The 14337-nt window shown below is 43.5% G+C and overlaps 1 protein-coding gene across 12 annotated transcripts in view; it reads right to left on the bottom strand.

Annotated features, from left to right (window-relative positions):
* Positions 1 to 14337, bottom strand: part of APBB2 (amyloid beta precursor protein binding family B member 2) — a 377389-nt gene that overhangs the window by 113380 nt on the left and 249672 nt on the right. For 10 of the 12 annotated variants that reach the window (XM_059383005.1, XM_059382956.1, XM_059382935.1 and 7 more), the window contains one exon: positions 461 to 669. In XM_059383005.1, the coding sequence (XP_059238988.1) occupies positions 461 to 669 (209 nt within the window). The remainder of the gene's footprint in view (positions 1 to 460; positions 670 to 14337) is intronic. The other 2 variants (XM_059383023.1, XM_059382966.1) reach the window with 1 other exon arrangement.

Here is a 14337-nt window from a genome sequence, read left to right on the forward strand (position 1 = left end):
TCCAGGGTTATTCTTATAGACTTCACTTCCATGTAGTCAAATGGACCCAAGACTAATAAGATATGCAGTAATTATAACACGTCTGGCCAAGGGACGTTCTTCCGTGTGTAAATATTTTATTGGAGCAGCAGCCAGCAAAGGCACCTGCAGAGCAAAGTGTCGGTTCAGTGAGCTCTAGGGAATCTTAACCACTTCTCATTAATCAGCCTCCCTCACTTTCTCGACCTACAATGCTGTTTTCTAGAGCCCAAAAGCCATGAAAAAAATGAAGACATCCCTGAGCGATGGTCATTACCGCTATTTACGCTAAGAGGAAGCATTTTGGGGTCTCAAATGCAGGATGTATGATAATCAAAAAACTTACCTCGATGGCCTGCTAGGGCAGAAGCAACAAGTCTAAAGAGAAATCACACAAGTCACAGCCACCCTACTAAGCTGTTAAAAAGATAGTCCATTTTACCTCGTGCTCTGGGGTGGGAGATGACGTTACAGAACTAAGTGACCCTTTCCTAGAACCGTGACGGTCGCCTGGGATGGAGACGGGGCGTTCCCACTGAGTCGTCCCTGTTGGTATGTGCCAATAGTAGGTCCCAGCAATGTCGTTGATTCTCTTCCAGCCGGGCGGCAAATCTGGATCGGTCTGAAAGGAGTGATCACTCCATATATCTGCTGAGAAATGGAAAACAAGAGGGTTTTCTTAAAAGAGGAAACAATGACAGTGTTGCATTTTCGGCACTAGTAGTCTGGAGAGTTCCACAGGCAGGTATGCCCATAGCACTAACGAGAACTGAAGCCATCCTGCGGACCCGAAGTATGATAAAGGGAACCATATGGAAAGAAATGAAGACTGACCCTTGAGAATACAGACATAAAGAACCCATGACCTCATCATCTTCCAGCTTCAAGAACCCTGTGGGGCACCTGGGTAGCTCAGTGGGTTAAACTTCTGCCTACAGCTCAAGTCATGATCCCAGGGTCCTGGGATCGAGCCCCGCATCGGGCTCTCTGCTCAGCAGGGAGCCTGCTTCCCCCTCTCCCTTTGCCTCCCTCTCTGCCTACTTGTGATTTCTCTCCCTGTGTGTCAAATAAATAAATTCTTAAAAAAAAAAAAAAAAAAAGAACCCTAGGAACCAGTTAAAGTTCCATTAGCCAAAATCAACTACCCAAGCAAACTTTGCAAGGTTACACACAAAATCCCCTGACTCCTCTATAAATCAGTAAGACTTACTGGTTGGCATCTTACACCATTCTCAGCAATGAGCATAACTTTCTTTTTTTTTTTTAAAACTGCTTTCTGTAAACAAGTACTGTATTTATATCTTCCTTGGCTTCCACAACTCCTCCCATTTGACGGTAAACATCTACAAAGCAGCAATGTCTTTTGTAATGCTCTAGAATTCTAAATTGCACCCAGAAGATTCCTAAGGAAGGCAGACGGAGAAGCCTTGGAATTCAAGACTAGTAACATAAATACAGGAAGGAGGGTAGGTGTGGACGACAATAGAGAAGGGTGGGGATTGTGGCAAACTGGAAAGCAGGTGCAAATTCCAAGGTGTTCAAATTCAAAAAAATAATGTTTTAAACACTGTGGAGTCTTAGTTGGGGGGGGGGGGGGGGAATAAAATACAGGTGCTGGGCAATCCCTGGCCTGTTTCAATATTTTATCAGTTTACTAAATACTTATGTGCTTTTCAGAATCTCATTTTGGCCTTTTTGAGTTGAATATGAGATGAATTGAAGAGAAAAGAGGAGAGGCAAAGAAGTAGAGGAGGAGGCGTGCCTGGGTGGCGCAGTGGTTTAAGCTACTGCCTTTGGCTCAGGTCATAATCTCAGGGTCCTTCGATGGAGCCCCACATCAGGCTCTCTGCATAGTGGGGAGCCTGCTTCCCCCGCTCTGTCTCTGCCTGCCTCTCTGCCTACTTGTGATCTCTGTCATATAAATAAACACAATCTTTAAAAAAAAAAAAAGAAGTAGCGGAGGAAACCCACAGAGACAGAGGCATGGTGGGGAAATCGCAGGAAGCTGTATCAACCTATGCACGTAGGGAGGAAAACTTAAGAAACCTGTGTTTCAATCTGGGGATCACTTTTTTCTATGGATCGGGCCCTTTTCCGGTGGGGCCTTGGGCAAGAGCCAGGGGCTCGTCTCAGTAATTCAAGAGAGAAGCACGTGGGCCTCGCTCTGCGCAAAGCTCCCTGCATCACGTGGGCAGCACAAGGAGGGGAGAAGGAACCAAACAAAGAGACTGATTAAGACTAAGGGCACAGATGTGCATTCATGCGCCTGTCTGGCATCCCAGCGTTCACGTTTCTCATTTAAATCTGCCGGAGGAGGGGCGCCTGGGTGGCTCAGTGGGTTAAACCGCTGCCTTCAGTTCAGGTCATGATCTCAGGGTCCTGGGATCGAGTCCCGCATCAGGCTCTCTGCTCAGCAGGGAGCCTGCTTCCTTCTCTCTCTCTCTCTGCCTGCCTCTCAGTGTACTTGTAATTTCTCTCTGTCAAATAAATAAATAAATAATCCAAAAAAAAAAAAGATTTAAATCTGCCGGAGGCCAATCTGCCACTCGTCTCAAATTATGATGGAAAGTTCCCCTCCCCCGACAGGAAATTAAGCATAATTAAATAATTTCAACTTACCCCAAATTTTCAGAAAACTCTTGAAACAAACATGCATACACAACTTTGTCCTGTCTCCTTTTTAGGGGGTTGTTTTGGCTTTTCGCATCTCAACGGGGGCAGGAAAAATAAAATACATGGGTGTCCGGATTAAGAGGGGGAAAATCCTACCAAGGGTATTTCCTTGTCCCATTCTAGTGGCTTATGGAGCCAAGCTGTGGGACTTGAACGGACATAAAGAGGATGCTAGGTATCATTTCGATGGTTTTTGAGATCCAAGGGCCTGAGTTTTATACATTTATCCCAGTTGTCTCTACAGCTGGGATATGAGCATGTATCAGAATACGAAATCATGTCAGACCAAGGACAGAAACCAAAATCTCTGCTGAGATTTTGTTGGAATAAAAATTAAAAGGGAATTTATTGTTGCTAAAAACTGATTAATAGTGACATGATTATGATGGAGAAAGTGAGGTCGGCACATCTACAATATTATTAACAGTTTCAGAAACATTTACAGAACTCCTTCTGCATCAGCCCACATTGGGTTTTAAGGGATATAAGCCCTGTGAGGGCAAAGAGACATTGTATCTGTCTGTACATCATCATATTCCCAATACCTAGCATGGCAAGTGTTCAGTGAGTTGGATGGATGGTGGACGGATGGAAGAATAAACAAGGAAGGAGGAATGAATGAATGAATGAATGAAATCTTTGAATGAGGGGACCTGGATCTTAGCAAAAGCAGAATTCTGAAGAAATCAGTTCTGTGCGATTCCACAAAACAGAGCAATTTCACAACCCCCAGGAAGAGCAATGTCTACTTCACCTTGATGGTGTATGTGAATTTCTTATGGATAAAAGGAAACGTAATATGAAAAACTGGAAAGAGTCCTGGGCTGGTGGCCAAGAGACTTTGAGTTGAGACTCTGGTTTTATGTATTTTTTTTTAATTGATAGGTTCCACAGGGAATAGTAAGAATATGCCTTCAGTCTCATTACAGTTCATTCTGTTTAACCTAAATACCCGCCCTGTTTCCTTTGTTTTCCTACATTAAATTATGTACAGATTTAAATAAGTACATTGGACCTTACTCAACAGGTTCGTGGTTTTCAACTGTTATCATCAAATTGGGAGTAAGACCGTGGTGCAGGCAGGCAGGATTCCAGGCCCTTCCAGACCCTTCTGACCACAACAGCACGATTTCTATTTGTTTCCAATACTGGTCTTGTATGTACAATTTTCCTTGAAAACAGGGATGAGGTTTATTATTATTGTTATTGTTTAAAATAAAGTTTGAAACCATAGCTAAAGCAAAAGTACAGTGAGGCCAAGACAGCTAAATCTTAAGAAGCCACTTCTGTCAAAAGATAATTCAAAATACTGCAAAGCCGCTTAAAACAGCTGTCCTCATACGAGTACCACAGTGCATACGGCATGAAGAAGGGCCTGCAGACTCAATCAATACAGGAAAGATCTATAAACACCAGGTGGTAAAAGGAGAAAGTTCCAACCCCTTTTGATTCTCAGAAAACTACTTAGTGAAGCTTTGCTGATGGCCAAGGAGCTGAGGTTGCAGAAAGGAAATGATGTCTGATGGTCTCATTGCCCTTCTGATCTCAGAAGTTTCCTCAAATTGCGTTGTCTGTCATGCCCTGCTTCCTGACAGGTCTGCCCGGAGTTCTGAAGTCACAGTATTCTTAGTTTTCCGTGGGAATATCCTAAAGGACTTCCATCCTAGAGAACTCTTCTTTTTGGGTGAGCCACTGTGGAACAAGATCCAGTCAGCACTGGACGCAAATCATGGGATTTCACCCCAGTCACCCAACCTCAGGACTAGAACGCAGACCGATTCTGTTGGTGCAGAAGGGGGTTACTTAAGGAAAGACTACAGGAGAGTTAAAACGGAGAGCTCTCTAGAAAGCCTGGAGAGTATTTTTAAATACTCCGGTAAAACTAGACATGAGGGGACTCAGCAAAGACTCTGAATATAGTGTTGCGCTGTTGGCACAGCAGCCGAGTGTGAACTCAGTATGGGGCCTCAGTATTTCAGCTCCGCCACTGGTTGTCTGAAAGATCTCCACCAAGTTACTCAATCTCTCTGGGCTTCAGAGCTTATCTGGAAAATGGGGGTCAAAACGGTATCTACCACATCACTGGGTATTGTGTAAAACACTCAGAAGAAAGGTTGACGTAGAATAGGCATATTTACCGCATAAATGTTCACCATTAGGGGTGCCTGGGAGGCTCAGGTATTTAAGTGTCCAACTCTTGGTTTCGGCTCAGGTCATGATCTCGGGGGTGTGGGATAGAGCCCAATACTGGGCTCTGTGATCAGTGAGGAGTCTGCCTGAGATTCTCTCTTTCTCTCTCTGGCCTTCTCCCGCCCCTAGCTCTTTCACTCTCAAATAAGTATTTTTTTAAAATGTTCACTGTTATTGCTATTATTTTTCTTTAAAGATTATTTACTTATTTGACAGAGAGAGAGAACACGAGCAGTGGGAGTGGGAGAGGGAGAAGCAGGCTTCCCACCCAAAAGGGAGCCCGATGTGGGACTCAATCCCAGGACCCTGGGATCATGACGTGAGCTGAAGGCAGACACCTAAGGAATGAGCCACCCAGGTGCCCCTATTATTGCTATTATTATTAGATATCATCATAGGTCTCTGAAACCAACAATGTAATATATTAAGTTTATTAAACCCACCATAAAAAGTATTTTCTATGTCCAAAGAAAAATGCTCACGATGGAATTTATGGGATTATGTGATTATCATGGTTCAAAGAATAAAGATAAAAGAAGATAATCTGAAGGTGACTCTTTCTCTGGAGAAGAAGGTCCACCAGACTCCCTTAGGAGGACTGGGCTCTAAGGACCCGAGGAGGTCAGGTCCGACCAGGTTCTAGATTCTACCTACTCTACCTTGCGGGGCTTCTCCCCTGGCTGGCCGTGGCTCGGCCAACACCTGGCTTTCTTCCAATGTCTGTCTCTCAATTAACGTGTAAGAAAAAACCAAATATTTCATAATTTAAAAAGTAAAGACTCATGTCCCCTGTCATCTCCTTTAAAGCAGATTTGTGGGACACCCGCGTGGCTCAGTCAGTTAAGCTTCTGCCTTCGGCTAAGGTCATGATTTTGGGATTCTGGAACTGAGCCCAGAATCTGGCTCCCTGCTTAGCAGGGAGTCCGTTTCTCTCCTTCTGCTCCTCTCTCCGGCTCATGCTCCCTCTCTCTCTCTCACCAAAATAAATGAATAAAATAAATCTATCTATCTATCTATCTATCTATCATCTATCTATCTATATAAAGCAGATGTGCTCAACTTTTCCTAGGTTTCTCTCAAATACAAACCAACCCCAGAGGAATAAAGTTGCCTTGTTTTTGTCTGATTCCTGAGTATTTTCTCCCACTGTGGGTCTAGGGCCTTCATTACAAAAAAAAAAAAAAAAAAAAAAAAAAGTCCTTTACCCATAAAGTAAAGCACACCTTCACCTACACTACCACATTTAATGCTCACTCACGCCAATACCAGCTAGAAGGCGAGGGAGGGACTATTAGCGAGCCAGAACAAGAATCCAGGCCCAAGGGCTATCAGCATTGCCAGAAGGTTCTAAGAGAGGGTAACAATACTGCCATTAACGAAAAAGGTAACAAGGGTCCTGACACTGACTGCAGGCCAAAGCACCCGGATCCTTTATTCCTTCTTTACCGCGGGAGCTCGTGGAGGGCCCACAGCTACCCTCTGAAGAACACAGTGATGTCGTCTCTGGGAGGACAGGTGTTTGGTTTAAAGCCAAGGGGAGAGACTATGTCCCCATGTTTACATGGAAGGTACTTCTTCAGACACCTGACGGCTTGGGGGAATTGAGAACATGAATAAATAGTGGTGAAAACCAAAGAACACAATGGCTGGAAGTCTGGGGCTCTGAGACCAGCCTGAGGACCTGACCAACATCAGATACTAAAACAAGAGCACAGAGGACTGGCTCTGAGCCCTGAACCCCCCCCTGTGTCTAGGTCAGTCCACAGAAGGCCACTGCCAGTGTCGGCTTTCCATAGGATCCTCCTTTCTGGGACTCCCTCTGGCTTCTGCTTTCCGTCATCTGGGCAACCGCAGATCAGCAGCCCAACCCCATCAGGAGCCCAGGGATCAAATTCCAACCTCAGGCACACTGCGGACACTGGGATCCCAACTAGCTGTCCCGCTTGCCCTCCCTACAGGATCTTGCACCTACCAGGGGCTCCGATCTGTCATCACTGCATCTGACCGAAGGCACTGTCCCAGGCTGACCAGATGATTCAGCAGAAGGGACTAAAAGCCATGGGTGCCCTTTCAAAGTGGCTCTGTGGCCCTTTGTTGTTTGTGGTGTCATTCTGGAAGCAGGGCTTGGAAGTCAGTATAAAAATAGCAGGGCTGAGAGCCCCAGAAAGTCCCTCTTGTGCTAAGAGCCTCCTGGGCCAATACTTGGTGTGGGAACAAGGAGCCCATCTGTGAGCCACAAAGACCCGCCCCTTCCAGCCACCTCAGGCACCAGAGCTGTGGACCTGGCTGCACCTGGCCTTGTCTTCAACTTCATCTTCACAGGAACCCACTCCCCAATCTCCTTCCCCCTCCCCAGTGGAGCTGCATGAGAGGTAAGCCCACCTCCAATTATTCTCTCCCCTGTGCTAACTTGCAGGAACCCAAGGGTCAGATGAGAACAAATTAGCATCTAGCAGCAGCTGGAAATTTCCTCTGCTGCTCCAGAGGCCACAGGAAGGAGGAATGGATGAGCTGAGATTCTAAATTTGGCAAGGTCTGCGGTGCAGAACACAAAAGGCTTCCCTGGGGTCTTCAGAATGGCACTCACTCCCTTCCCTCCACATTTGCGTACCCAGCACTTTCAGTGTGCAAGGCATAGGGTGAGGAAAGAGGAGACAGAGTAATTCATCCAGCAAGTATGTCCCGTCTACTCTGTGCCAGGCATTGTTTTAGGGCAGGGGATACAGGGGGCATCAGATGGATCCATTCCTGCACCAGTGACCTGGGGCAGTGGTTCTCAAGCATCAGAGTCACTTGGAGAACCTTCTAGAAGCCATCACTTGGTACCACCCCAGAGTTTCTGGCTCAACGGGCCTCGGGTAGGGCCTAAAAATCTGCATTTCCAACAATTCCCAGGTGATGCTGAGTCCATGCTGCTGGTTTGGGGACCATGTTTTTAAGAACCACTGGCTTAAGAACCAAAAGATAGTGACTCTTTCCCATCAGACTCCATCTAACTACTGGCTCCACAAAATAAAAAGTGTGAATGTCTATTTATTTGGTCATTCACTCATCCACATATTCACTCACTTTTCAGATAGAGGGCCTCCTATAAATGCCAAGTACTATTCTAGAAGCTGGGCGTATGGTCACAAATCGATGTGTCTGGGGAGGGGTGTGGGTTCTCTGAACAAGGTGGTCTGGGAAGGTCTCTGAGGAGCCATGCATCCCTACACTACAAGGGGCTGGGCCTGTGAAGAGATGAGAGAACAGCATTCCCGGCCGCGGAAATGAAACTGTCACGTTATTACAACCCAAAAGTCACTCGAGCAAGGGCTGAATGGTCTAGAGGAAGATTCGAGGCTGCCAGAGCTAGGGACTTACCCCCCCATGCAAAGGAACTCTTGAAGGTCTTGTGTGATCCGTGTTTTTAAAACCAAAAGGGGGCACCTGGTTGGCTCAGTAAGTTAAGCGTCTGACTCTTGGTTTTGGCTCAGGTCACGGTCTCAGGGTTGGGAGATCAAGCCCCATGTCAGGCTCCTTGCCTAGTGCTGAGTCTTAAGATTCTCTCTGTGATCCCGCTCAACCTCTCTCTTAAATAAATGAATACTCAAATCAAATCAAAAGAGTATACTGCACATCGCTGCCATTCTTGGAAAAGAAAAAACTGTTCCAAAGTCGTTGCTCCTACCTCATCTCCTGAATAATATTATTCCTAAAGGAGCCACATGCTTTAATACAAACAACAGGTTTCCCTCACTATCTCAAAGTAGACGAAACCTTTCATCAGCCAACATGGCATAAAACTAAGAAACAATTACCATTAATTTTTTTAAAAGATTTTTATTCATTTATTTGAGAGAGAGAGTACACAAGTAGGGGTCAGAGAGAGAGAGAGAGAGAGAGGGAGAAGCATACTCCCCACTGAGCAGGGAGTCCCATACGGGACTCGATCCCAGGACCCTGAAGTCATGACCCGAGCCGAAGGCAGCTGCTTAACCGACTGAGCCACCCAGGCAGCCCTACCATTAATTTATATGGAAACATTTTTGGGGTTCCTACACCCCAAAAAGCCACCTCTCTTAGGCTTTGCTGATACGTCAGGACACATCTTGCTAACAGAGGCACAAAATAAATCGAGACAAAGCACAGCACAGTTCAAAGCTATGGCCAGTTGATACTGAGATGCTGAGCGTAGGTCCCTGGAAGGAGCTTAGTGGGGCCACTCTCGCTGCTGGGGCTGCACGTTGTCCCTGTAACAGCTCAGTGCAAAACAAAGACTGAACACTTCTCCCCTTTTTAAATAAAAGTTAAAATCCTCCTTCTTTGGCTTAGCGCCGACAGGTACTAATGTAGGTGTTTTTGAAAAAGCAACATGGCATAGCACAAACTTTGGAAAAATGGGTCTACCTGTATTTGACCTTGACTTTAAAACTCTTTTTGATGACCTGGTGGTCAGCTTCCTTTGGCTCTCTTCTTTCTCTCTCAACTCCTGAGTCCCTCTGTTTTTTTTTTTCTGGACCCAGAACTTCCCTGTCAGGACAGAACAAGCAAGACTCTTGATTCCCTCCAGCTGCATCCACAAATTCCTGAGACAACAGCACAGAGCCAGGACCCTAGGCCTAGATCATTTATTACAGATTTGCTGAGGGTTCCCAGGAGCATATGAAGGCTGTCTTGGAATATGGTGTGAAACTGTCCTCAGCCAAAGAACCTGGAAAACAATGACTGTGGGAACAAGGGAACGAGCCCCTCGTGTCCCAAATCCGTGAGCTCTTAAAAGTCTGACCCACCCGCCTGCCAGACTAGGAGGTGGGCAAGGGAGAGAAAGCTTGCCCCCAAATTTCAGGGCCTCTGCTACTTCTTGACACTTATTTGCAAGGCATATTTGGGACCCTGGAATGAAAACTATACATGGTACTCAGTTTGCACTTTTCCATGTGGCATTCTTTTAACAGTTAAATTAAAATTCTTAACAATTTTAGGAGCATTCGCTTCCTTGTACTTTTTCTCTTATTTTTCCTTTAAAGTATTAATATGAAACTTTGGGCACGTCCTTGAAATAGGAAGTTTTCGTAGCTGAGGATTTTTCTGTGAAAGATTCTTGAGTAAATATTCCAAGAACTCACTATTCAAACAGTCCTTAAATTTGGGCCTTGTAACATCACACGCTTTGTATATTTTTATCAGGTATTTTGATATAAGATCAACATGAAATTTCTTCATTTAAATTCCACAGAGACAGGGTCTTTGCTAAGTTTAGTTGACTAAAATTGGTTCAGGGCCAGGTTCCTATCACAGAGAGGCGCTCTGGAGTCAGCCAGCAGCCGTGACTCTGGGCTCCCACGCTGGCTCCCTGTGTGACTTGTGACAAAGAGCTTCATTACTAAGGGCCTGTCTGCTCCCCGTACAGAAGAACCGAGGCCAGCTCCTACTCCACAGGGCTGATGGGGAACAAAGCACCTCGCACAGAGTTGGGCACATAGTAATCACTCAGTGAATGCTGGTTCATAGCTCTTCATGGCTTCATTCAAACATGGCTTTTGGGCATCAACAGCAGTTCATTTAAAAATGAACTAAGATCTCCAAGTTTATAGCGACCAATAGATCAAGACAACTAGATGATTGTACCTGCTACCGACATGTCAATTCAGAAGCAGCGTATGGAAAACACATTGGTTTGAGCATGTGGCACCGCTTTAATTAGAAAGGGCTGTTTTACATTATGTAGGGAACCATTAAAGAAGCAGAAATGAAATAGTTTCATAGTTCTATAAAATCACTAATAGAGACCATTACCCCACAACCCAAACACAATACATGAGTCAAGGACTGTGCAAAGACAAACTTAAGGGGCGCCTGGGTGGCTCAGTTGTTGAGTATCTGCCTTCGGCTCACGTCATGACCCCTGTGTCTTGGGATGGAGCCCCACATCAGGGTCCCTGTTCAGTGGACAGCCTGCTTCTTCCTCTCCCTCTGCTGCTCCCTCTGCTCGAGCTCGCACTCACTCTTTCTCTCTCTCTCAAATAAAGAAAATCTTTAAAAAAAAAATTTTTTTAAGGAAAAATTTAAAGACCAAAAGGCATAAGATGCAAGTGGCTGCAAGTTTTCTGGAAGAAAAACTGGTATTTGTAAATATCCACTCATCTGTACAAACCTACATAAAACGAAGGTTAATCGTAGGACTTGGCTAAAAATTATTTTAAATAGCATCATCAAAAAAGGCGGGGGCACACCTGAGTAACTCAGTCATTAAGCATCTGCCTTCGGCTTAGGTCATGATTCCAGGGTCCTGGGATTGAATCGCGCTCCCTGCTCAGCAGGAAGCCTGCTTCTCCCTCTCCCCCTGCCTGTGTTCTCTCTCTCGCTGTGTCTCTCTCTGTCAAATAAATAAATAAACTCTTTAAAAAATAAAAAAACATAAATAAATATCATCATCAGGTCTCATTCTAAATACCCAAATGTACAATAAAACAAGTACTTCCCTACCAGTTATGGAATCAGATATTAAAATCTTAAAGTGATATGGAATATAACCGAAGAACACGATTTCCTCTTAATGTGTGCGCAAAGTACAAAGTAGCACAATTTTATAAACAACTCTGAGAAACCACAGGCTTAATGGGCCCACGAAAAAAAGACCTTAGAAAAAAAACTTAAGACTTGAGTGGAGGCTCATATTTACTTCATATTTTCTTCATATTTTACTTTACTATAGAAAGCTATAGACCATTTCAGTAACCTCAATTTTACTTTTCTAAGGAGAGCTGGGAAAAATGTGTATTGAAACAACAAATCTCCAAAATCCAAAAGTCTACTCATAATAATGAATGGAGAATGAATGCAAGAGGCATGCTCTTGAAATCAGCATTTTTAAAAATAATTTTATTTATTTTTTAATTTCTAAAAGCCTTTTTTTTTTTTTTTTAAGTAATCTCTAGACCCAACGTGGGGCTCAAACCCACGACCCTGACATCAAGAGTCACATGCTCTTCCAACTAGGCCAGCCAGGTGCCCCAATTTTTTGATAATTTTAAAAAGTAAAAAGATTACAACATAGTTCTATAAAATCACTAATAGAGAGCTATTGGTCCTCTCTCCAGTTGTCTGAGTGTACCACTCACTGACTAAATAGCAGGAATATATCTTATTCAATACCAGATGGGATTAGTACCTTTGGCCAGATCAACAAATCAGACCTGATGCCCTTTGCTTTGATGTTTGGGTATTCAGTGCCTAATTCTAAACACAGTGTTCTAGAAAGATCTATGATTATATGGAAATTAAGCAAAGGGTAACTGCACAACATTATTCAGAGAATGTGTCCAGCCGCCATAGCCTCGGTCAACCCAACCACATAACTTCCTTCCTTATTTGATTATTATTTCACAGTGAGCATTGGAGAAAGGAAGACAAAATGCCACAGCAGGCATGAATCTTTCTTTGGCTTCCAAACAATCAGACGGACAGAATTACTACTGGCACCATACTCTTTCAAGGTAGACAACTTTGAAACTGTATTAAATAGAGGCAATTTTTCTCCCATTATTTTGTCAGGGTCTTCAAAGAACCTCCTCAGGCAGACACACAGGAGCAAGAGGACAATGTGGAAATGATTCCAGGGGTCGCCTTACCAACTTCAAGGTCATTATTACTCTAAATGATGGTATACTAGGACTTGACTTCTCATCTGTGTTACCTATTAGAACAAAAGATGATTACTGAGAAGCTAGGAAATAGAGTATTCTCCAACAAACTACAATGTGATCTTTTATCAGCACATTCAAAGAGTATGGTGAATGCATGCTAGTTTTTCCAAAATCAGTCTATCTGTGGGAGACACAGAACAGTATTTCCATAGATTATATGGGAATATATATATGTATATATATGTATATATACATATATATGTATATATTTTGTTTCTGATACACAAACAAAAAATTTATTTCTAGAGCATTATAGGACTTTTGAAGTGCTATAACTTTTCCACACTCATTCGATACCACCGAATTCTGCAACACAGGTAGAAGAGATCTTATTCCTATGTTACAGGTGAAGAAAGATATTTCAGCCACGTGAACTAACTTGATGATGGTGGGAAACTTCACTGACTGTGGAGAAATCTCTGTGTAATTCTGTTTGGGAACCATCCTATTTGTTAAGTGCATTTTTTTTTTTAATTTTGTTTATTTTATTTATTTTTTTTTTTTTGACAGAGAGAGATCACAAGTAGACAGAGAGGCAGGCAGAGAGAGAGAGAGGGAAGCAGGCTCCCCGCTGAGCAGAGAGCCCGATGTGGGCCTCGATCCCAGGACCCTGAGATCATGACCTGAGCCGAAGGCAGCGGCTTAACCCACTGAGCCACCCAGGCGCCCTGTTAAGTGCATTTTTAAAGGTTAAGTACCCTTAAAAATAACAGCATGTGGTGCCTAGGTGGTTTGTTCAGTTAAGTGTCCAACTCTTGATGTCACTTCACATCATGATCTTAGAGTCATGAGTTCAAGTCCCATGTCGGGTACTAGGCATGAAGCCTGCTTAAGATTCTCTCTCTCTCTCACCCTCTACCCCTCATAGAAAAAAATATATTAGCACAGCTGAACTAATCTGCTCCATCTGCCAGAGTGGTTATCGGACAAACTTTAATATTTGATAGAAAATAGGATTTCTAGACTACAGATGGGGTAGAAGAATTCAGAGAAAAATGTTTTCCTGAGATTACCTTTTAAAAAACACAATTAAAAGATCAGGGTAAAAGCTATTTTTTATTACTCCTTGAGATATTTATTTTCCACCTCAACCAAAAAAGAATTTAAAGCAGTTTTGTGTATAAAGGATATAAATGCATTTCAACCAATAAAATAACATGAGAGAGAGCCATGGAGTTAAGAAGAAATTTAATTTCTTGCCCCCCAAATTTACAGTTTTAGTTATCTAATAAATGTAGTTTATCAAAAAGAAACTTTTTCCTAAGCATCAAATCTTAGCAAGCTGGAAAAAGCACTGGAAGTAAAAAGGCAATAAACTGATAATAAAGGTTTTACATTGCATCTCAGTGGTCTTATTTTGTAATTTTTGTTCTAAATTGTAATTATGTTGTACAGTAGGTCATTAAATGTAAACATTTTAAAAAAATAATAAAGTTAACTGGGCAAACCATTCTGTACGATTCTTTTTGCCTATGAGAAGCATGGTGTTGGGGAGGGGGGTCTCATAAATGAGACACCTGCAGGAGACACTGAAAGTTCTTTGTCAATATCTAGTGTCTTCTTCCAAGCAAAAGAAACTTATGACTGGACACCTGGCCCCTCAGAATGCAGAATACATTTCCCAGCCTCCCCTGCAGCTCCCTGTGACCAGAGAGATAGCATTCTAATCACTGGGGAGGAAGTACAAGAACTATATGGCAGTTTTCAAGAACATTCCTTATAGAATGGCTGGCAGGCACGTGTCTTCTCCCTGTCTGGAAGAGATACA

This window comes from Mustela nigripes, chromosome 1 (genome assembly GCF_022355385.1).
Source record: "Mustela nigripes isolate SB6536 chromosome 1, MUSNIG.SB6536, whole genome shotgun sequence".
Classification (NCBI taxonomy): Eukaryota; Metazoa; Chordata; class Mammalia; order Carnivora; family Mustelidae; genus Mustela; species Mustela nigripes.